We start from the raw sequence: 23,738 nt of genomic DNA on the forward strand, positions 1-23,738 counted from the left end.
TATTTTTATTTTTATTTTTTATTTTATTATTATTATTTTTTAAAGATTTTACTTATTTATTCATGAGAGACACAGAGAGAGAGAGGCAGAGACATAGACAGAGGGAGAAGCAGGCTCCCTGCGGGTAGCCTGATGTGGGACTGGATCCTGGGACCCCAGGATCACGCCCTGAGCCAAAGGCAGATGCTCAACCACTGAGCCCGCAATGAGGTATTTTTAGATTATTTATGTGAATTTCATTTCAATAAATTATTTTGAAAAATCACTTTTTTAGGGGCACCGAGGTGGCTGGGTTGGTTAAGCTTCCAACTTTTGATTTCAGTTCCAGTCATGATCCCTAGGGTGGTGAGGTGGAGCCCCAGCTCAGCGCTGGGGATGGAGCCTGCTCAAGACTCACTCTACCCCCCTCCCTTTGCCCCTCCCCCTCCTCCCACACATGTGCACTCTCTTTACAAAAAAAAAATCTGATTTTTAAAAACTACAGTTCCTCGGCCATTCTGGCCACATTTTAAGTCCTCAGTAGCCACATGTGGTGATGATGGTGGTGACTGCATTGGGTAGGGCCAGTCTAGAACATTCCCTCATCCCACAGTGCGGTAGGGGCAGCACTGCTCTAGAAGCTTCTCTGTAGCTCGGCATACCATGGCACAGCACACCCACACCTCCATCCCCTCCTTGCCTGAAAGGAAGCGAGGGAGTCTCCAGACGTGCTTGTGGCACTTCCAGCCTTCAGGCTTTGCGTGCTCCACCGTGCTGCGTGCTGCGTGCTGCGTTGCTGAGCTGCTGCCTGTCCTGGCTGCTGCTGGAGCTGGGCGGGAGAAGAGGGTCCCGCCTCAGACCCTCACCCAACTTTGTCTTCCAGGCCCAACCGCCTGCTCATCCTGCACGGCTTCCTGGATGAGAACGTGCACTTTTTCCACACAAACTTTCTCGTCTCCCAGCTGATCCGAGCAGGAAAACCTTACCAGCTCCAGGTGGGTGGCGCCTCCCCAGGAGTCCGCAGGGGGGCGGGGGCGGAGTCACCTGCTTCTGCGCTGGCCCCCAAGGCAGGCTCCCCGCACCTCTGCCTCCATGGCTCCCCAGGCCCCTCCCCAGGCCCTCGGGTCCCCACCTCCAGTCAGCAATCATGTACTGATCGTGGGTGGTGCCCTCGACACCGGGCACACTGGGGGCCAGGCCAGCCCTCCCCAGCTCAGCCTGGTGGAGGGAGGTCAGTGTTATGGAAATTATCGCGCCCACACTATTTTACCTTAAGCCAAGAAATTTACCTGGAAGGAATGGTATGGGGCGCTGAGAGCATCTCAGGGTGACTAGGATCAGAGAAGGGTTCCCTGAAGAGGTGAAGTGTGAGGATGCTGGAAAGTTGGGGGGTATCCAGCTCAGCCCGGTTGTAGTAGGCTGCGGGGCTGGGGGTAGACACCAGGCACAGGAAAGTGCTGGAGGCAGCAGCCCAGAGACAGGAGGCCAGGGTGGATGGAGTGAGCTGGGAGAGGAGTTGGGGGGCCAAGGCCAGGCAATGGGTGGGACCCCTTGGGCAGGGGTGGGGCGTTGGGCAAGGGGCGTGGCTCCACAAAAAGGGGTGGGTCTTTCATGAGGGCAGATGCTGGAGGTGAAGGGCGGTGCCTTGGTGATGAAGGACAGGCCTCAGCGGTGGGGGCGGGGCCGCAGCTGGGGGCCTTCAAAGGGTGCGGTGTCTGGTCCCCCTCGCTTCGGATGCCCTCTAGACAAGGGCCCAGAGGACCCAGTGGGATGTGAGCCATAGTCAGCTATAGCAGGAAAGGGGCCAGCCAAGTGAGAGAGGTGGGAGGGACAAATTTTATCCTGCCAGCCTCAGTGTTTCTGCCTCTCAGAAGCCTCCATGTGCTCTGTCCTCAGGGGAGTACCATGTTGCCATTAAGCAGACAGAGAAACTGAGGGTCACAGGGCAGGAGGGACAGACCTCAGGGACCTTTCCAGACAGGGCAGGATGGAGGCCCCCCAGCCACACATGCTTCGCACTAACAGGCCAGAGGCAGCTGCAGATCAGGGTGAGCAGGGCTAGGATGGAACCTGAAATGTCCCCGATGAGCGAGACAGTCTGAGCTGGGGTGGCTGGGAGAGCCGCTCGCTCGGCACCTGGCCATAGGCGGTAGGTCCATTAACCTCGGCCTCTCCTCCTCATCTGTGAAACGGGCAGGATAACTCCTACCTGCCATGAGTCTTCCAGGGCCAAATGGGTTCTCTCGGGAGAAGGGTTAGCACACAAGGCGGGCCCCGAGTCCTGCACCCCTGCCTCCCCATGAGAATTTGGAGGTGAGATGACACCTGAGGGTGGGAGCAGGGCAGCCTGTGAGGGAGGTGGGGCGTACCCCGCCTTTTGTTCCAGCCACCCTGGAACAGATGGACTGGGAGGCTGGTGGCCCCAGGTCCTCCTTGTTCACAGCCCATTCACAGCCCGGACCTGAGGGCTGAGGGCAGAGAGCACGGCAGGGATCCTCAAGACCCTCTCTCTGCCCTCACAGCCAAAAGGAGGAAGAAGTAAACAGGCAGCCAGAACCCAGAGTGGTGGGAAGGGTCTGTCCCAGGCAGTGCTGGTGGGGAGGAGTGAGGCCTGGGAGGCTGCAGGGCAGCAGGACCCAGGAGGCAGGGTCTTGATGACAGACTGAAAAGTCCTTGCAGACTTGCTTCATTCAAAATGGATTAAAGAAGGCAAAGGAGAAAAAAAAAAAAAAAGAAGGCAAAGGAGGAGGAGGAGAGACCTCTGAGCACTTGAATGTATTCCAGAGTGAACTGGGGCAGTGGCTGTGGGCCTGGAGAGGAAGGAATGGTTTAGTTCACAAATCATCTTGCTGGCAGGAAGAGATAAGGAATGGGCCCCCAGCCCTGATACCAGCCAGCCCCACCCAGCTTGAGACTGGGGTCGGGTAATTTGGGAGAGTGTGGAGCAGGTTTTCAATCCTGACCGACGAACCCCCAGTGTCTATCTGAGACCTACTAGGGTGCCAGAGCCCTCATTTCATGGTCAGAGGCAAGACCTAACCTCCTGTCACCATCACCCAAGGGCCTAGATGTCACTCAGCCAGGTCTCAGGGACTGGGTGATTCCTTGGGTGTCGCCAACAAGTCCTTTGTCTTCTCTGGGGACAACCCCCCTCAGGTGGGTAAGAGAGAACCCAGAAAACACTTTGAGAGCCTGGGGTGGGAGGCCTGTCATGGGAGCCATGGCATGTGTAGTCCTCATAGCCTTTTGGTAAAATGCAAGTGGCACCAGTGAACAAGTACCAAAGGTCCCACAGATTTGTACCTCCCCAGGTTTGGCAGCGGCTCCTAGCTTGGGGGGTGGAGAGACAGTCCCTTGAATGTGCCATTCTGTATGTGCAAGTGCTGTGTTTGAGAGACTAGCTCGGCAAGCCCTCCAAAAGGCCTGCAGAGGTCTGATTCTCCAAAAGGGAAGGTGGCTGCAGTCAGGGAGGTGGTCACTGGCCTACAGTCACACAGCAAGCAAGTCAGGGGCAGAGGGGTTTGGAGCCCAGGTCTATCCGGCCAGGGAGCCTGCTCTTTCCACAACCCTCCAGAAGCAGCCCTGAGCCTGGGGTAGGGGTTGGGGGGTGGGAGATGGGGGAAAGGGGGTGGAGAATGGGGGGGAGGGGTTAGAATGGGGGAGGCGGCAAACACCTTGGGCAGGTCCCTGTGTGCCACCAGCCCTGCCTTCTCTGTCCACCCAGATCTACCCCAACGAGAGACACAGTATCCGCTGCCCCGAGTCCGGCGAGCACTATGAAGTCACACTGCTGCACTTTCTACAGGAATACCTCTGAGCCCCCGCCGCAGGGGCTGCACATTCAGAGCACAAGTGGCTTTGCCGCCATCGCCGCCGCCGCCGCTGCCACTGGGGGAGCAGGCGGGAGGGCCTGCGGCGCCTCCTCCCGCCGCCCCCTCTGGACAGCACCCCCTCCCCCAGCCTTCGCCTTCGCTGCCCCCCACGCCTTTTCTCAGTTTTGTAATGCTCCTGGGATTTTTGCCTGCTGCCTCCCAGTTGCCAGGACGGAGGGATGAGGCCCCCATCCAAGAGGCACTTCCTCAGGCCATCCCCTCCCCTACATGAGGTCTGGGAGCTGGAGCCTCCACCCCACCGGGCACCCCGGGAGGCCCGAGGACACTGGGCAGGGCGCCCGGTCCTCCGCACCTGGCCGCAAGGAAGCATGCGTTTGCCGTCCCTTCCAGACCCGCCCACTTCATATTGTGTTTTGTTGGGGGGCGTTTTTGATGATTATTTAAGACAAAGCATAGGGTGCCTAAACCTAGAATGGGGTCCGCTGCCGGGCCGCGGAGTTCCACCCCGCCAGCACCCAGTTGGGGGTGGGGGGAGCGGTGCGCAGGGCCGCCAGCCTCCCGCCGCCCCCCAGCGTTCAGGCCTGAGCCCCGCGGGTCAGTGTTCGGCCGGCCCGCCCCGCGCACGGCCCCCACGCACACCGCACACCGGGGCTCCCGCCTCGGAGCGGACCCATCCCCGCCTCAGGGTTATCCTTCCTCCCTGTTCCTCCCGCCAAGAGTTCTGCCGGGGGCGGGCAAAAAGAAAAAGAAAAGAAGCAAAAAAAGAAAAAAAAAAAAAAAAAAAAAAAAAAAAAAACACCCCACCGGAAACGAACCACCTCTACATATTATGGAAAGAAAATATTTTTGTCGATTCTTATTCTTTTATAATTATGCGTGTAAGAAGTGGACTCAGTAAACAATTCCAGATGGAAGCGCAGCCGCCTGCCTCAGGTTCCTTCCAAGCCTGGGGCTGGGGGTGGGGGTTCCTCTGACCTGGTGGGGTCCCAGGAGGTGCCAGAGCCCTAAGCTACTGGGGCTGCGAGGGCCTCAGGGAGGACGTCGCGGTGACCTGATGCAGCCCCCGTCAGTCCCCTAGGGACCCAGCCCAGGATGTCATGGCTGGCCCGGTCCTCGCTGCAGGCTTCCTCAGGGTGACAGCATCAGCCAAGATGCATGTCCTTCTGGCTGGTTCCTCTGCACTGGCTGCCTTTACTTTGTATCTCTGCTTGTCCAGAGGCTTGACTCTGTGGTTCCAGGATCCGGGATCGCCCACCAAGGAGGGCAGGCCATTCCCTTTTCACATTTGCCCTAGCACCCGACACCTAGGGAGACTGGAAGCTGCCTGAGCAGATGGTACTCTGGCACTGAAGCTCCCAACAGCACGATGGCCTCTCCTGGCACCTCCACCCTCTCCATACTCTGGGAAGTTCCGCTTTTATTTTTAATGGCTTAACAAATAAAACTGTAGTGCTTTTAAAAGGATATATAGAGAAAAGATGCCTTCCCTCCAGAGAGGTGATCACATCCCAGTCTCTGTTTTTAACACCTGAATTCTGTTCCTCCTTGTGAATGTGCCAGAATTTATTTGGCCAGGCACCTATCAAGGGATAACCGGTTATTCTGAGCCTCTTGTTTAAATCAGTATAAATCAGGGGTCAGCCAACTTACTTTGTAAAAGGCCAGACAGTAAATATTTTCAGCGTTGTGGGCCAGACAGCCTGAGAATCCAACTACTCAACTCTGCCCACCTAGTTCAAAAGCAGCCACAAATGATATGTAAATGAGTGTTTGGCTATGTGCCAATAAAACTTTATTTACCAAACCGGGCAGGCGGCCAGACTTAACCCACAGGCTGAAATTGACCAACCCCCAGTACAAGTGATATGGCAACAAATAGTCTTATACATATTTTGGACATATGTTTGAGTTTATAGGGTAAATTCCTAGAATTATCAAAAGGCATACTTGTTTTAGTTTCACAGAGGATTGCCGGATTGCCTTCCAAAGAGAACACCTCAATGTAAACTTCTCCAAGGAGGGTGAAGTGTGCCTGTCCCCCCCACCCCATTCCTTAACCAGTACTGCCTGCTATCAAATATTTTTATCATTGCCAATCTTAGTGGTCAAAGGTAGCATCTCACTGTCGTTTGAACTCCCATTTCTTCCATGTGTGGGAATATTTTCATGTTTTAAGATTCTTGTTTTCTAGTAATCATCGCCCACCTTTCTTTTGACCTATTGGCCTCATTGAATTGTGGACTCCCTTTATATATGAAGGCAATCAGCCCCTTGTCATCCATATTGCAAACTGAACAATGTCGTCAATCTCCGTGTGTCTTACAGGTAGGAAGCTCAGCGAAGGAATGTTTAAAATCAGTCTTGGGAATAAGATGTCTTTCAGTTAAACCACTGTGAAATAAAGAGGAAGAGGAAACTAGTCACAAGTCACAGGAGGACAGAAACAGGTGGCAAAGGGCACTGGGTTTGCTCCAGGAGCCTTGGCAGCTAGAACCTGCATTTGTCTCAAAGCAGGAGCTCTTCATCAGGACATTCTACTCCTGCCTCACTCACTCAGTAGATTGTCACGAAACAGCATCCATTGGCCTAACTTCAGTTGGTCACATTCCTACCCTGACGATGAGGCCCAGAAATGGAAGTGGGGTGCCAACAGGAAGGAGGATGCATGATGGGCAACTCCAAAACAGTAAGTGTCTGTTGGCAGAAGGTCAAGGTCTCAGAGGCGGCAGGTGGAGGCATTTGTTTCTTCCAGGCTGTGACGTGGGCCACTCTTCACCACTGGTGGAGTGTGGGGGTCCCCAGCACTGTTGGAGGTTGCCTGTGCATATGCTTGCCGGCTTTCCCGTTGGAAAAGCTCATCTCTTCCCTAATTGGCAAGAACCCCCATATGCCTGTGTCATATTGGGTGCAGAGACTTCTCGGTCTGTCATTTGTCTATCAAACATGTTTATGGTATTTCAATGAATAAAAAAACTCTGGACACATATTCACAAAAATAATACAGAGAGTCCCATGGGCCCTTCACCCAGCTTCCATCTTACCCTAACCATAGTACACTGTTAGTTCAACATCAGGAAACCGAACTGAGTGCAATGCAATTAACTAGACTCCGTACCTTATTTGGGTTTTATCAGCTTTTACATGTCCTCACCAGTGAGTGTGGATGTGTGTGGATGTCTATTCCATTTTGTCACCTGTATAGATTCCTGGAACCAACACCACAGCCCTAATCCAGAACTGTTTATTCTTGAGAAAGGAGTTCCTCTATGCAATCCTGTTGTATCCCACACCCACCCCATTTGTAGCGACCCGAACACAGAGAGAGAGATCTATTGATATTTATGTCATTAAGTTTCCTTAAGGACTGCTAGATTTCACATCATGATTAAAAAGCAGGATCTTTGGAATGATTTTTTTTTTTTTTTAATCTCTCCAGTGTGGGTTGTGTGGTTTTTTTTGTTTTTTTTTTTTGTTTTGGTTTTTTTTTTATTTTTTTATTTTTATTTTTTTTTATTTTTTTATTTTTTTTGGCAAAAAAGGAAAAAACAAAAGATGTTTGGGCTCAGTCTGAAAAGAAAACATGCACACACAGACCTACCTACCTTCAGTGGGAGGCCCAAACAGCTCACAACTGAAATATCTTGTTAGCAGCAGCGCTTGGCCACTAATTGAATCCTTCATAGTGATGGACTGAAGGTCAAACACAGCAGGTGAGGTAATGGGAGAGACATCAACAGAACCATGCAGTGTGAAACACAGAATAAGGCTGTGATCGTCCAGTTTATGGAGCCAATTTCTAATGGTCCAGAGCAGGTAGTTGCAAGGAAAAAGAAATTTCTTTTTTTAAAAAAGATTTTATTTACTTATTCACGTGAGACAGGCAGAGACATAGGCAGGGGGAGAAGCAGGCTTCCTGCGGGGAGCCTGATGAGATACTCGATCCCATGACCCCAGGATCACAACTGGAGCCAAAGGCAGATGCTCAACCACTGAGCCACCCAGGCAACTCAGAAAACGGAATTTTTTAATGCGAGCAGGTATCCCAATTTAGGATAGGCTGCCCATAGCAGAAGGGCATCAGTTTTGGAGTTAAGGTTATTTGCGGAGCTGTCAGCCTCCTGGAGGATCCTCCGGACCTCCCTGAAATTGGCCTTCATCCTTGGTATGCGAGGGGGTTAGAGTGATTTGAGGTCCTGAAAGTTTGCGATAGAGCCCAGCTTTGGGGTTACGTGTGCCCCAATTAGTGGCCAAGCACTGCTGCTAACAGTTTTCTTTCTGGATTCTGTTCTTTGAAGTCAGGAAGGACTAGGAAAACAAGCTTACCTCCGGACACTCCAGACCTCGCCATTGATGTTTTCTTGAAAATTCAAGCAACTTGTGACAAAAAAGAAAACACCCCAAAGCTAGTATTAAGAATTCTTACTTCTAGAAATTTCACCTGCGTGTCCTCAGTTCATTTTCCTAACAACTCCCTGAGGTAGGGATTATTTTCTTTTTCATATATTTTGGAATAATTTTAGGCTGACAGAAAAGCTGCAGAAATAGTACAGAGTTCCGGGATACCCTTCACCCAGCTTCCCCTAATGTTCGCATCTTATGTTAACCATGGTGCAATCAGGTTATTGAAGCCGGGAAATTAGCACCAATGCAACCTTATTACCTAATAAGTAAAGGCTGGGGGCGCCTCGGTGGCTCAGTCGGAAAAGCATCTGCCTTCAGCTCAGGTCATGATCTCAGGGTCCTGGGATCAAGTCCCACATCCAGCTCCCCGCTCAACCAGGAGTCTGCTTCTCCCTTTGCCCCTCACCCCTCTCTTGCTCACTCTGTCGTCTCTCAAATAAATAAATAAAATCTAAAAAACAAAAGCAAACAAAACCACGTAGAGGCCGTTTTTTGGTCCAGGATTGTGAACACATCCCTCCAAAATTCCTACGTTGAAAGCCAAGTCCAATGTGATGGTATGGGAAGGCAGGGCCTTGGGTGGGGCTGAGGTCATGAGTGGGGAGCCCCATGAATGGGATGAGAGCCCTTATGAGAGGCCCCAGTGGGAAACTGAGCATAGGGCTACCCCTGAACCAGGAGGCAGGCCTCACCAGCCACCACATGTACCGTCACCTCGATCTAGAACTTCCAGCCTCCAGAACTGTGAGAAATAAACGTGTTTGTTCATAAGTTGCCCGGTCTGTTGTTGTTGTTGTTGTTGTTGTTGTTTTTATTGTTATAACAGACTGAGTTCAGACAAGGAACCAATCCATGATCCCAAACTGTGTTTTGTTGTCTTGGTCTCCTCATTCTGTGCTGGCTCCTCAGCCTTTGTCTTTCATGACGTTTCTGAAGAGTACCGCCCTGGTATCTTGTTGGATGTCCCTCAGCTTGGGATTTTGTATGATACTTGCTTATTATAATTAGACTGAAGTCACGCCCTTGAGGCAGGAGTCCAGAGGTACCACCGCAGAGGTCCTTCTTTGGGGCACCTGCAAGCAGCTCCATGTTATTGCCGTCTCACTGGTGACATTAACTTTGGTCATTGGGCTAAAGATGGTGTCTTCGTTGTAAAATTACTATTTTTCCCTTTACAACTAATGAACGTCTTTGCGGGGGTGGGGGTGGGGGTGGGGGTGGATACGTGAGACTATGGAAATACCCGGGGTTTCATCATACGTTCCACGACCAATTTTTAGATCTGTTAACCTAACATAGTCACACTGCAGTTATTTTACCAGTAAAAATAGGTGTACTTAGGAATAGCAGAGAACTGCATCTTAGGACCAGCAAACCACGCAAACCTGCAGAACAAAGGAGAGGACAACTCTCTTAACAGAGGAACAAGGAAGGTGGGAGGGGCTTGTAATAAAAAGTCCACTGCCCTAACCCAGGAGGGCCAGGTGTGGTGGCTTCTCATTGGCTGGGCTGTGGCTGTGCCTCATTGGCTGGGCTGTGACTGTCTCCCAATGGCTAGACTGTGACTATCTCTCATTGGCTGGCTGTGGCTGTGGCTGTGTCTCATTGGCTGGGCTGTGACCGTCTCCCAATGGCTGGACTGTGACTATCTCTCATTGGCTGCGGATGTGGCTGTGGCTGTGTCTCATTGGCTGGGCTGTGACTGTGACGAGCTCTCATTGGCTGGGCTGTTGCCTGGGCAGGGGAAAACTTGTTTCCTACAGGTAGGGCAGTGAGGTAGCGGTTTCTGTTGGGGCTGCCGCTGACCGGAAGTTCTAGGGTGCAGAGCCTTCCCTGCCGGCCTCTCCACTCATTCTAAACGAGGGTCCCGTTTATTAATTTTTAGATCCTTCCAGGGATCTCGGCTGCAACAGTTATGAGCTGTTTGCCCACTGGTCATCGTCCATTACCCTCCTTCCTGACGGATCTTCCTACGTTTATTAACTGGAAGAGCTGCAGGGTCAGTCGGGGTAGGAACTGCCCCACTGACGGACCGCAGGACCACTCACCCCAGGGCCCCTCCCTGAAAGTCCAGGCCCCGCCCCAACATGGCGGCCCAGCCGTGGAGGAGGCGGGGCGCGCCAGGTCACGTGGCCTGGCGCCGCCGACGTGGCCTCTAGCGGACGCCCCACGTGTCCCTCGCCGCGTCCCGTCGCCGCCCCGGCCCTGCGGAGCGTTCCCAAGATGGCGGCGCCCAGCGCAAGGAGGGACGGCGGGAGCGCGAGCTTGTGGGCTGCGTTGCTGCTGGCGGCCGTGGCGTTGAGGCCGGCGCGGGCTGTGTCCGAGCCCACGACCGTGGCGTTTGACGTGCGACCTGGCGGCGTCGTGCACTCCTTCTCCCAGAGCGTGGGCCCGGGGGTACGTATCGCCGCCGCCCCGGGAGCCCGAGCGGTGGCGCCGTTGGGGGCGGGTCGTGAGAAGGGGGCGCGGACCGTCGGGGGCGGAGGCTGAGCTGGGGAGGGACTCGGGGGGCGCGGCCCTCCCGAGGGGCGGCTGGACTTCGGAGAGCCCGGCCTCCTGGGGTCGGGGACTGGGAGCGGAGGGGCGGGGGCCGCGGCCTCAGTCCCTGTTTCCTCGCACCGGCCCAGCCCAGGCGGCCCCAGCTCCCGGGGCCGGGGAGGCTGGAGGCCCTTGGGCCCCGCCGCAGCTCCGACGGGCCTCCACTGCTCGAGGTCCTCCTTTCGTGGAGGTGTGAGGCCAGCACAGCCTGTGGGAGAAGCCCTTCCCCTCCGTCTTCGTTTTCCCGTCTGTGTAACCCATGGCAATAGCTGCTGTCTCTTGAGGAATTTCTAACAGCCGGGTCTTGAGCCAAGTGCTGGGTTTGCCAGGACCATTTCGCAGACGAAAAAGACAGGCTCAGAGAAGCTTCACTAGGGACGCCTGGGAGGCTCAGCGGTTGAGCGTCTGCCTTCCGCTCAGGGCGTGACCCCGGGGTCGCGGGATCGAGTCCCGCGTCGGGCTCCCTGCAGGCAGCCCGCTTCTCCCTCTGCCTGTGTCTCTGCCTCTCTCTGTGTGTGTGTGTCTCTCTCATGAATAAATAAATCAAGTCTTTTAAAAAAGGAAAGTGTTCACTTGTCTGAGGCCCGCAGCAGAGCACAGATGGGCCTCCTGGTGTCCTGCTTCCAGAGTCCGTGTGCCTAGATGGATGCGTGCTTGGAGGCTGTGGGACCTACTCCTTCCTGGTCTTCATCCCCCAGAAGCCACCTGAGTCAGGAGCTCACTGTCGGGGAGGCCAGGAGGGCTTGTGGGACTGGCCTCCGTCACCCAGGAGTCTTGCTCTGCCTCCTGCCCCTGAGATCCCCAAGCCAGATCTTGATTTTGGATCTTAGAAGGACGTCCTGAGACCCTCTGCTGAAAGCACTAAGGATTACCTCCTAACAAGCTTTTTTCCACCTTCCATCCTCCAGGACAAATACACTTGCGCGTTCACCTATGCTTCTCAAGGAGGGACCAACGAGGTGAGTTGTTCAAAATTCCACATGGTTTTGTATGGCACGGAGAGGTGCTCTCAGGGGAACAGTGTGGGACATACCTGCATTAACTTATGCTCGTTGAGCTATTCTTGCCTAACCGGTAAAAGATAGGGCTCTGGGTAACTAGTGATGGCAGATTCCCCCTGTAATTCCACAGAGAGAACATGTCTGGATGGAAAGAGGCACATGGGATGCGGATGTGCTGTGCCCATGAGCCTCTGTGACGGGTATTTTATTTGCCTTCTGTGCTGTGTGACAAATCGTGACAAACTAAGCAGCTTAAGACAACACCCGTCTGTTATCTCACAATCCTGGAAGTCAGAAGCCACAGTCAGCTCAGTTGCATGGTTCATAAAGCCAAAATCAAGGTGTCAACAGGCGGGGCTCTCATCTACAGGCCTGTTCAAGTTGTTGGCAGAATTCAGTTCCTTCCCATGTAGGACTGAGGTCCCCATTTCTTGGTGGCTGTTTTCTCCTGCAGCTGGTGGCAGAGAGGAAATAAGAGAGATCCAAAGCATAAGAAAAGCGTAACTCCCCATTGCTGGCTGTGCGGGGCCTCGTGGTGAGGAGCACAGGTGGCCTCTCGTACCTGAGGGCAGCCCGTGGCTGGTGGCAAGGCTTGTTTTACAATCACAGGAACTGAGTTCTGCTACAAGCACAGGAGTTGGAAGAGGACCCTGAGCCTCAGGCGGGAGTGAGTGCGGTCTGCTGACACCTTGAGTCCAGTCTTGTGAGACTCTGAGCGGAGGACCCGCCATGGCCAGCATTTACCTCGGGGACTGAGGGCTGATTAGTGGGCAGTTGAACTGCTAAATTTGTGGCCATTTATCACACAGGGTAGTGACTTGAACGGGACCCCCCTTCCCTGAAAGTTATGGTTTCACATTCCTAATTCTTGGAATCTCTGAATGTAACCTTATTTAGAGAAAAAATATTTGCATATGTAAGTTCAGGATTTTGCCTTGAAGAGATCATCCTGGGTTATCCAGGTGGGCCCTAAATCCAGTGGCAGCTACTCTTACAAGAGACACTTGGGGGAGATTCGATAGACAGAGAAGAAACAGAGGAAAAGGCGTGTGGAGGCAGAGGGGCACGGCCACAAGCCAAGGGACATCCAGAGCTATCAGAAACCAGAAGAGGCAGGAGGGGTCCTGCCCTAGAGCCTTCGGAAGGAGCCCAGCCCAGGGACACCTTGGTCTGGACTTTCATCTTCCAGAATTGGGAGAGAAGACATAGTAGTGGTGGTGATGTGGCAGGTTTGTGGTGTGATGGCCGCCGCAGCAGTGACGCACCATTACGAAGTCCTCTGAGAGTAAAGTGCTGGCGTGGAGTTCTGTCTCGATGTTGTTGCCCGATCTTATCAGAAGGGGAAGCGGCAAGTGTTTGGGAAGATGCACAAATGAATTTCCTGCTCAAGATTGTTAGAAAGAATAAAAGAAAAATGAAAAGAATTCATCACTATAAAAATCAGTAAAAGCCATCTTTTTTTTTGAAGATTTTTTCGTCTTTTAGAGAGAGAGAATGAGCAGGGGGAGGGGCAGAGGGAGAAGCAGGTTCCCCACTGAGCAGGGAGCCCAGGGCAAGACTCCATCCCAGGACCCCAGGATCACGACCTGAACTGAGGGCAGACATGTCACCAACTGAGCCCCCCAGGAGCTGCCCCCGATCTTTTTGTTCCTAATTGTGCTTTGCTTTCCCACAGCCAGACTTTAGAAAATGCTGCTCTCTTTCCAGAACAGTCTGTGTGGCCTGACAGTGTAGAGTTGTAGAGACAGAGGCTGCTTGGGAACCTCTCATGTGTTTAGAACTTCAGGTCAGTTCTATGCCCTTCTCTCTTCCCACTCAGGACAGCATGTTGAAATGGACAGAGGGCGGATCTCTCTCCCTCCTCGGCCCCGTTAACATCCGAGTTTGGGGCTGGCCATTCTCTGAGGCCGCTGTCCAGACGCTGGGGCCCGGAGCAGCCTCCCCGGCCCCACCCACTCAGTGCCAGGAGCACCCCAGTCATGACTTCCAAAAACATTTCCAGACATTGCCAAGTGTTCCCTGAGGAACAGGATTATCCCTAGTTGGAAACCTCTGGGCAAGAGTGACTTGTTTTAGATACGTCTTGTTTGGAAGTAAATGGTTCCTGGTGACAGTATTTTAACAAAATGTAGCAAAACAGCAATGACCCCTGGCAGCAGTGCCAGGGACAGCAGCCCTGCCCCGTCGGCAGGACAGCAGGCGTCCTCCAGTTGTCTGCGCCTTCCTTCCACAACTCCAAGCCTCACCGTGTCTCCAGATAGTCCTCTCCATTATCCGATGAAGCCAAATGATGGTCCTGGTCATGAGCCCATCAGTCCAGCCTTCCCCCAAGCACCCAGAACCAGTCCCGGGACCTTCTTTCACGTGGGTGCCTTTGGATGCCTCTTCTGCTGTGTAGATAGATTTATGGGACAGTAAACCGAATAGCAGCACTACCATGACGTTTATCAGGTGCCCCGCGCTGTGCTAAGCCACGCACACATCTCATTTCTCCCTCTCCACAACCCCAAGAAGGCCATAAGGTTCTGGCATCATCATTTCATACATGAGGACACGGAGACCCAGGCTCCCTTAGCTGGGAAGTGACCAAGGTCCTGGGGGCACGGAACCCTAACCACTGCTCTGCTCCTAACCCAGTGTCACCAGCAGCTTTGAAGAGAGCACATACACCCCCCTCCCTCACCCCAAACCCGGACTAAACTTGGAGGTGGATCGTCTGCTGCTGCAATGCGGGAGGGAGAGCCAAGTTCATTCACACCGGCTGGGGCGACTACAGGCTGGAGCCTTGTCTCGGAATAGCAATTGTGTCGTAATTCCCGCAAGAGACTGGATTCGTTTGTTTTGGAAGAGGAGGTTCATCCTGAGGATGTCACCTAAGAAAAGCAGACATGTTGTGGCACAGCCTTGGTCTGGCAGCAGCCATCCAGGACGGTGACAGAGACCACAGGTAGCTGACTGCTGGGGCACGTGGTGCTGCGGGAGCCTGATGGGGCGCCCGGAACCCATGGGCTCTTTGGCCGCTTCCCTGTTGCCTTCTCAGAGGCGAATGACAGGCTAGGTTCTCAGCAAATGTGCAGGGAGGGTTTGAGACGTTCTGTGGCTCCTGCCTGGAGACATACAGGGAGGCATCACTAGATGGCCCTCAGAGCATCTGGAAGGGAAGTCCCAAGAGGCCCCGGTGGCATTTCTGCAGAGCTGTCATCAGAGAGGAGAAACCCCAGCTCCCAGTCGGCTCCCAGGACGACCTGTGGCCGGTGTGGGTGTGCGGGTGTGCCACTCACACAGCTTGGAGCCAGGGCCTCTGAGGGAGAGCAGCCTCTCTTGCTCCTTCCATAATCGTTTGTTTCTGCAGAGGGTCACCCGAGAGCCAGTGCCGTCAGGCGTTAGTAGGCACAAGGTTACTCATGATTTCTCAGTGCCCGCTAGCAGGCTGAGCAGCTGGAAAGCTTGGCCGTGCTTGGTGGGAATGCAGACTGGCCCTTTCTTAGGAAGTTAAACATACCCTGACCACATAACCCTGCACTTCCACTGCCTGGCATCTACCCACTAGTCACGAAAACTCACCCGCATGAAAACTTGTATGTGATCGTTCACAGCAGCAGGATCGCAGTGGCCAGCGAGTGGAAACAGCCCTGTAGGTGAACAGCCACACACAGTGTATCCCCCACATGTGGGCATGTCCCTCAGCCGTGAACCGGAGAAAGGCTCCCACACGTGCTGCCCCGGGGACAGACCCTGAGCCCATGACGCTCAGGGAGGGAACCAGACACAGAAGGCCCCACAGTGTGTGAGTTCATGTGTGTGACACGTCCAGGACAGGCTCCACGGACGGGGAGGGGGCTTGTGGGTGTTGGGGGAGGGGAAGGGATGGGGCTTCTTTCTAGGGTGTTGGAATGTTCGGGAACTATATGGTGGTAATGGTTGCAGAGTTCTGAATACACTAGAAAGCACAGAATCGTATACTATGCATGGGTGAATTTGTAGATATAAATATTTTTCAGTGAAGCTTTTGGATAAATGAACTGTGGGCATAGGCAGCAGCAGTGCCCCACGCTAGGTGAAAACACCCAGGAGGACTCCACACCGTCTGATTCCACTCTGGTGACAGTTTTGCAAAGGCACAACGCTGGGGACTGAGATGAGGTCGGCACTTACCAGGAATTTGCAGGAAGGGGTTAACTGCAAAGGGAAGGGGCCAGGGATCCAGGGACAGAGAATTGGTGCGTATCTTGATTGGGTGGTGGACGTGCAACTAGAAGCATCTGTCAGAGCTCCTAGAATGGTCACTAGAACGGGCGCATTTCCCCACTGTCATTTATATCTTAATAAGAACTAATCGCAGCTACCAGTTACATGTCATCTGTGCCAAGCTCCCTGAGGGTTCAGGATGGCCCCAGGATCTCACATGAATGTCTGATGCCCGAACCTGAGCCTTACCATCTGCCACCACGCCCTGCAGCCACGAGACCACACTCAAGTTCATGTAACTGAAGGCCACTCAGAGGGATGTTGACCCTATTGCTAAGAAACTCTTGGTTTTAAATTTGTTTGCATTCGTCATTTTTTAAACAACGTTTAAATATTTGCCTCATTTTCAAGAACTTTTTCAGAGGGCAGCCCAGGTGGCTCAGCGGTTTAGCACCGCCTTCAGTCCAGGGCGTGATCCTGGAGACTCGGGATCAAGTCCCCTGTCCGGCTCCCTGCATGGAGCCTGCTTCTCCCTCCGCCTGTGTCTCTGCCTCTCTTTCTCTCTCTGTCTCTCATGAATAAATAAAATATTTTAAAAAAAAAACTTTTTCAGAGGTGTAGAAAAACCTCTCCTCTGTCTCCTAGCATAAAACTGTCTCCAGGTGCTCACAGGCCTTGGAGCCACAGACAGGTGTTTTTAGACAGGGAGGGAAAAAAACCTGAGTGCGCGGGTGTGGCCCTCATCCATCCCTTTGTCATTCTAGAATCACTGCTTCCCACATCTGTGCTGCAGGCAGACAACATCTAGGTGACCATTTACTCCCATTGTAATTAACCTAAAAATGGTTTTGTTCTTATTAAAAGAGGCTCTGATGTTAAACCCAGAGTACCAGTGCCAGGAGTATATGATTACTCCAGGGAGGGAACTGTACACTCTCACGTTACTAGCAAATCATGCTGATGCCTGAGGCACCCCAGAACCCACAGTGGCTGTCTGTTTCCATTCGCCAGGTTTTCAGAGGCTTTGAAAATGAGAAGAAACTGGTAGTGGTATGTTCGGGGATCACTTAAAAAAAAAGTTTTAACGTTTTGGGGTACCTGGGTGGCTCAGCTGAACTTCCGACTCTTGGTTTCAGCTCAGATCATGATCCTGAGGGTGTGGGATCCAGCTCCACACTTGGCAGGGAGTCTGCTTGAGATGCTCTCTCCCTCTCCCTGCTCATGAGCACATGCGTGCTTTCTCTCAAGTAAGTCAGTCTTTAAAAGTTTTTTTTTTTTAAGATTTTATTTATTGAGAGAGAGCACGCAAGCGGGGTGGGGAGGGGCAGAGGGAGAAGAGAAGCAGGCTCCCCGCTGAGCAGGGAGCCCAATGGGGGGCTCCATCCTAGGACCCCAGGATCATGACTGGAGCCGAAGACAGACGCTTAACCAGCTGAGCCACCCAGCGTCCCAAGTCTTTGAATGTTTTAATCCTTTTAGTTTGTTTTTTAAAAAGCTAACACGTTCATATATCTGAAAGAGAAAAACACCTAAATATCTAATGTTAGTGTTTATTTTTCTTGATAGACTTGATTTTTTAGAGCAGTTTTAGATTCACTGCATAAGTGAGCAGAAGGCACAAATTTTGATATACCGCTGGGTCCCCACACACAGCCTCCCCTTGTCATTGACAGCCGCCATCTAGAGCAGGACGTTTGTGACAGTCGCTGAAACCACGCTACCATGTCATGGCTGCTCCAAGCCTGTAGCTGACATTCAGGCTCACGGTCAGTGCCGCATCCCCTGAGGGTTCTGATGGATGTATGAGGACACGTACCTGCCACTGTGTGTCACGCAGAGTAGTCTCCCCAGCCCTGAGGTTGGCTCCAGCCGGGAGGCCCAGGAAAGGAAGTAGACATGAACCTCTCGGGGAGCCTGCAGGTCCTGGGCTGACCTGTATCTTCCTTCTCTCCCCAGAAGTGGCAGATGAGTCTGGGGACCAGCGAAGACCACCAGCACTTCACCTGTACCATCTGGAGGTGAGCCTGGGGTCCCAGCGGTTGGACCACCACTGGAAGTGGCGCTTCATGACGTCTGCTGGGGTATTTGCTCGTGGTACCCCCAGGCAGCAGAGGAGAGGGGGCCAGACAGCACAGGGTCCTGCATCCCTGAGGGGCGCAGGCTGGGGCAGACATCACGCAGGTACAGGTGGGAGAGGAGGTGTGACACTGCTGGGGGGCGGGGGGAGGTGAGGAGTGCTGTCCAGGCAGTGGGAGCAGCACCAGGGGCAGGGGCTGGACTCCTTGACGTCATCAACCTCAGCCTCCCTGCCCAGCCGTCATCACCTCACCACCTGGAGTACGGCATGAGTGAGTGCTGGACCCGAGAAGGGACAGGGAACAGAGGGCAGGGGATGCCCAGCCCAGGGGGGAGGTGGGCGCCGCAGCAGTGTCACATCATATCCCCATTCCCCTAGGCTCCACGGCCTGGAACCAAGCCCTCCAGCGTTGGGTGTGGATCTGGCATAGTGCAGGCATTTTGAGGGATACACAGAAGTCTAAGCTGTGGCTCCACCTTCGGGTCGGGGTCAGCATAGGGGGACAGGTCACTTGGAGGCCGTGGCAGCAACTTGGACTCAAAGGACACACACGTTCTAATCTTACTTGTAGGCACCACCCCAGTCTTCTGCTGGATGCTTTATAAACAGCAGGTGCTTCCTAGGCGGTGTTGGGGGACATTCTCATCCACTCCGTGGACTGGCCCTTGTTGGCAGCAGGCAGGAGCCCCAGGGGCCAGGAGCAGGGCATCTCAGTCGGGCCATTCCCAGCCCCGCAGAGAGGAGACCCTGTCTGCTGACCCCTGGCCACCGAGAGAAGCACCCTGGAGGCAGGGAGCCCCTGGGGTCGCCCTAATCATGGGGCACATGAGCACCAGCCCTCTTGGTGGACAGACCCAGGCCACACAGGCCTCAGGCCATGCTCAGTCCCAGAGCCCTGCTGACTGCAGGGCCACCTGCTCAGCGAGAGGTCATGCCTATATGGGCTGTTCTCCCAGTTTCATTTTTTTTTTAACTTTTATTTATTTATGATAGTCACAGAGAGAGAGAGAGAGGCAGAGACACAGGCAGAGGGAGAAGCAGGCCCCATGCACCAGGAGCCTGATGTGGGATTCGATCCCGGGTCTCCAGGATCGCGCCCTGGGCCAAAGGCAGGTGCCAAACCGCTGCGCCACCCAGGGATCCCTGTTCTCCCAGTTTCAGATGTTCACTGACCAGGCCCAGGGCAGCTGCTGGGGCTTAGAAGGTCTAGGAGTCTCCCTCGACCTGCCCCCCCGCCCGCCCTCCTGGGGCACCCCAAGCACGGCTTTCCTGTCACCCTGGTGCCTCCCACCCCTGCCCCCAGCACTGCTCTCTGCACGTGGCCACGTGGGGCTCCCACCGCGAACACAGTCATCCCCTTGCTGCCACCAGTTGTCCTCCACAGCTCCTCTCTGCCCTGGCCATGCTGACCTGGTGGTTCTTTAAATGCCCCCATTGGTACTCTCCACAGGACCTTTGCCCTTCTCCAAGGACAGCTCTGTCCCTCCTCTGCCTAGATAACTCCTGTACTCCTGCCCCCCCGGGATGTTGCCATTCCCTGGTCCCTGGCACAAAACCTGGAATGTCTTTGGCACTGGAAAAAGCATCCAGTGAGTGACCCCGAGGTCCCTGTCCTAGAATAGCTTGCACTCAGAAGGTGCAACGAATGTAAATGAGCCAAGAGAATGTTCTAGTAAAGAGGGAAGAAGAGATGATGTCGAGGAGCCTAGGGCTGACCCCCTTGCCTGCCCTTCCCTCGCAGGCCCCAGGGCAAGTCCTACCTGTACTTCACGCAGTTCAAGGCTGAGGTGCGGGGCGCCGAGATCGAGTACGGCATGGCCTACGTGAGTGTGGGGCGTGTGTGGAAGGGGGGCAGCCCTGGGGCAGCGGCGGGGAGGCTGGGGAAGTGAGGAGATGGACACCAAGCCTTAAAGCAGGATTTTGTGACAGGACATGGGACACCACGCAGACCCCGGGCCTAGAGGTGCCAGGGTTGGGGTGGCACCGAGCCCAGAGTGAGCCCCAGCCAACCCCTAGAGACTGGCAGGCGGAGCAGGAGATGAACACCTGGCTCCCTATCCTACCACCTGCCAGCCTCGCACATGTGCCCCCTGCTACAAGGTCGGCAGGAAGCAGAGGGGAGGGGCCCCAGGACACTAGCACTGACAGCAAGGGCAGGAGGGGACCCAGGAGTGCAGGCAGCCTCTTCACGGGGCGGGGGGGTGGGGGGGGGCTGGCTCCCATAACCTAGGGTTCACAGCCCCCGCAGCACCTTCTGCCACACTCTGGCCCCCCACGGCCCGCACCAGGATCCTGCCACAGGGCAGGGCCCCTCCCCCAGGCCCTGCATCTGCATTTGGGTCAGAAACTGATTGGAAACTACTTTATCAGTCCAAGAAGCAGAACCGTAGGGATAGGCATTAAGAGATTTGTTGCCAGGAACTAGGTTCACCCCAGGGGAACTGGTTCCACAGCCCGAGCCAGGCCCCTCGGCAAGGGGGTGGGGGGGCACCGCCCCTAGGGGCACCTCTCCTTCCCAGAAGCCTGGCTCTGCTCTGAAGGCCCTTCCCACTGATTGCATCAGGCCCACCAAGGTCACAGAGGATGACCTCCCGAAAGTCCGCTCCTGTTGGACTTTGTCACGTCTGCAGAGTCCCTTCCCCCCAGCGGGTGCCTGCCTACAGGACAGGGGAGTGTGGCCACTCCAGCCCTCACGCCGCCGACCCCCACACCCCTCATCTGATGGTGCTCTGGGCTCCCGTGTTACTTTAGAGTTCATATTTAGCTGATTTGAAAGAGACACAACTCTGATTTTTAAAAATTGCATTCCAGCGACTGCCCTGCCCGTGTCGTTCCCATATGTTCGCTGAAGGGGAAAATAGCTTCCTCGGGGATCGGCAGCGCGGGCATGGAGCTTTAAGCCAGTTGACAATCCCTTAAGTGGATTAACCACCGCTTCTGCTGGATTCTCTTAGTGTGTAGGAGAGCATCGCGTGCTCCTTTAGCAGAAGCGTGTCCCTGGAGCCTGTGCTGCCCCGGAGCAGAAGAGCGGCCGAATCGTGTTCTTTCCCAAGTAGAGAAGTTTCTGCTTGTTCTCTTTCAGTCTAAAGCTGCGTTTGAAAGAGAAAGCGATGTCCCTCTGAAAAGCGAGGAATTTGAAGTGACCAAGACAGCAGGTATGTAAGGAAGGCCTATGGAGATGGACCCTGGGTCGTCAGGCGCGGAAGGACCGCACCCCCATTAGAGGGCCGGCGCCCCGGGTCATGGCCCCTAGCGCCTGCAAACTGATTATGTGAAGGGCCCCTGGTAAACATTTGCCACTTTGTGGGGCCGACAGCCTCTGCTGAGACGACTCAACCTGGGAGGGCCAAAGCCATAAGCCACAGGTCATGGATGGGCATGGCTGCATTCCTGTAAAACTTTGTTTTATGAACACGGAAAGGAGAATTACATGTCACAAAATACTGACTTTGGTTAAAGCTATCTAAAATGTAGAAACCACCCTTACCTCGTGGCGCAGGCCACACTTTGCCAACTCCTGCCAGGGACCTGTGGGCGTGAAATCTCCTGGGGCCCTTGGGGACGCTCAGCAGGATTGCTCCTGGAAGGGGGCGAGGGGGCTGTGACATCCACACAGCCTGGCTATCCTGGGTTCTGTGACTAGGAACAGCTCCGATGCTTGCGAAGTCTGGGGGGCCATGGTCAGCCCTGCCAGGCAGTTGCTGAGCAGATGGATGGGTGGGAGGCTCTCTGCGTGAGAGCAAGGGGGTGGTGAGTGATTCTGACGATGGACGTGGGAGTGGAGCCATGTCTCGGGGAGCCCTGGGGGTCCTGAGGTGAAGGATCCTTGTGGTTGTGGGCATCACCAGGCATGGGGATGGCGTTGGGGGTGCAGTGAGCGGGGCTCTTGGGAGGAGGGGCCTTGGGTCTGGAAGGAGCCTGGCCCCACCCTGCAGGTCCGCAGGGGTGTGGGGACTGTTCCAAGTAGAGTTTCTCAGGACAGGAGATGGGGCGGCCAGCAGAGCCTTGAGTTCAGGGTGCACAGCAGAGGGGCAGGGCTGAGCCCCTGGGGAACTGCAGGTGGGGGCCGCATTCCCAGGTCCTGCTGGAAAGGTGCCATGGGGCCTCAGATGAGTTTGCCAGTGGGAGCAGGAGGTGCGCAGCTCCACCCTGACCCCCACCCATCCTCGCGGCAGAAGTGCTTGTCCACGCTCAACTTTCCTGAGGCCTCCTGCTGCCCTCATAACAGGCCTGCCAACCTCTCTTTTCTTTGGTCCCTCACCCATAAGACTTTCAGGACTGGGGACCTTACTATGTTGAGTCCACTTTGGGGACTGCTCCCCGGCCCTGCCCAGGACCCAGAGTATCTGGAGTAGCGAGGGCCTGACCGCATGCTTCTTCTCTTGCAGTGTCCCACAGGCCCGGGGCGTTCAAGGCCGAGCTGTCCAAGCTGGTGATCGTGGCCAAGGCAGCCCGCAGTGAGCTGTGACCAGGAGCCCCGCCCGGGGGCGGCTCTTCCTCATCTCTGCTGAAGGAGCTGGGCCCAGGGAGAGCTGGCATGTTACTGGTTTTCTAGGGGGGACTGGTTGATGTTCTCAGAACATGGAGCAAGGGTCTGAGACCCACTGCCCGTCTTTCTTGCCAAAAGAGGCGCTGGGGCCTGTGAAGGGGCTCCCGGGGGGAATCACAGCTTCTCTGAAGCCAGTGCGTCGTCTCCCTATGGAGCAGGCCAGGCTCCAGGTCACTCCCAGGGAGAGGAATCCTGCTGCCCTGACCCCGAGCCAACTGTTTTCTTACAGTTTTCCCAGGGGACCTTCTTCCAGACTAACTGGGAAGAAATTAAATGTTCTTTCACATTTAAATAAGATGGTTGAAAAGCAACCACACAGACTTGGCAACTGGCACTGGTGCCTGCCTGTCTGGGTACTCGGGGCGGGGGGCCCAGGGGCAGCAGCAGGGGCTGGCCGCCCGCACGCGCCTTCACTGCTGGAGACGGCCAACCTGTGCCACCGCAGGCACCTGGAGTCTTGCAGGCACAGAAGCACTGGGTCCCAAGGCCTGGATCTCCCTGAGCCCGTGGGGCAGGCCTGGCTGCACCCAGCAGGTCACACGGGTGGCCCCGCACAGGGTGAGCGCTCCAAGGCAATCCTCTTTTGCACCTGGCTGGCTTGGCTTATCTTTTTGAAGCCGGATTGCACGTGGCGACTTGAGACACCTCCAACCACAAACACCCAGAGGCAAACAAGGTAAATAAATACAACTCCCAAATGCTCCAGCCACTGAGACGGGCCCTGGTCTCCCCACAGTGGAGCCTGGGCGTGTGACCCTGGCCTGCCCTCTGACCGGACCTTCTTGCAAGCAAATGAAGGGAGAAGAAACTGTGAAGCCCTCAGCTGTGAACCAGAGTCCTTGCTTATCAGAATCACTGTGTTGGATCGATGGGGGATTCTCCTCCCCTTTCCCTCCCCTGGCCTCCCTTGTGCCAGTCCAAGGACCAGGGCCCTGCGGTGATCCCACTTGTCAGAGAAGCAGCAGGTGTTAGGGTTCCTGCTCCAGGTTGCACACCTGTCGGAAGTGGAGTGGGTGTCGGAAATGGAGTGGGACTTGCACCCTATCCACACCTGTGGCAGCTACTGACTCGGGAGCCTGAAGAACAGTTGTCCTCACAGCGCATAACAAGTTCAGAGCCCCCTGCGACCCTGGAGATACTGGGAGGAAAGTCTGCCCGCCTTCCCTGTCCAG

The 23,738-nt window shown here is 54.8% G+C and overlaps 2 protein-coding genes across 6 annotated transcripts in view; both read left to right on the forward strand.

Moving 5' to 3' along the window:
- DPP9 (dipeptidyl peptidase 9) overlaps positions 1–6,798 on the forward strand; it is a 43,030-nt gene extending 36,232 nt beyond the window's left edge. For all 5 annotated transcript variants that reach the window (XM_038567709.1, XM_038567706.1, XM_038567707.1 and 2 more), the window contains 2 exons: positions 863–974; positions 3,704–6,798. In XM_038567709.1, the coding sequence (XP_038423637.1) occupies positions 863–974; positions 3,704–3,796 (205 nt within the window). In that variant the 3' untranslated portion in view covers positions 3,797–6,798. The remainder of the gene's footprint in view (positions 1–862; positions 975–3,703) is intronic.
- Positions 6,799–10,403: 3,605 nt separating this feature from the next.
- Positions 10,404–22,894, forward strand: MYDGF (myeloid derived growth factor). Its single transcript, XM_038567718.1, has 6 exons — positions 10,404–10,610; positions 11,660–11,710; positions 17,897–17,958; positions 19,759–19,840; positions 21,100–21,172; positions 22,406–22,894. The coding sequence occupies exons 1-6, from the start codon at positions 10,437–10,439 to the stop codon at positions 22,483–22,485; spliced, it is 522 nt and encodes a 173-aa protein (XP_038423646.1). The 5' UTR covers positions 10,404–10,436; the 3' UTR covers positions 22,486–22,894.
- The last annotated feature ends 844 nt before the right edge of the window (positions 22,895–23,738 follow it).

This window comes from Canis lupus, chromosome 20, assembly GCF_011100685.1.
Source record: "Canis lupus familiaris isolate Mischka breed German Shepherd chromosome 20, alternate assembly UU_Cfam_GSD_1.0, whole genome shotgun sequence".
Lineage (NCBI taxonomy): Eukaryota > Metazoa > Chordata > Mammalia > Carnivora > Canidae > Canis > Canis lupus.

What these genes read in the sequence shown, in the direction of transcription:
- MYDGF (XM_038567718.1), top strand. Translation starts at nt 10,437, where the DNA reads ATGGCGGCGCCCAGCGCAAGGAGGGACGGCGGGAGCGCGAGCTTGTGG. An exon ending in TTCACCTGTACCATCTGGAG is followed by an intron (nt 17,959 to 19,758) that starts GTGAGCCTGGGG and finishes CTTCCCTCGCAG; the next exon opens with GCCCCAGGGCAAGTCCTACC. An exon ending in TCGAGTACGGCATGGCCTAC is followed by an intron (nt 19,841 to 21,099) that starts GTGAGTGTGGGG and finishes GTTCTCTTTCAG; the next exon opens with TCTAAAGCTGCGTTTGAAAG.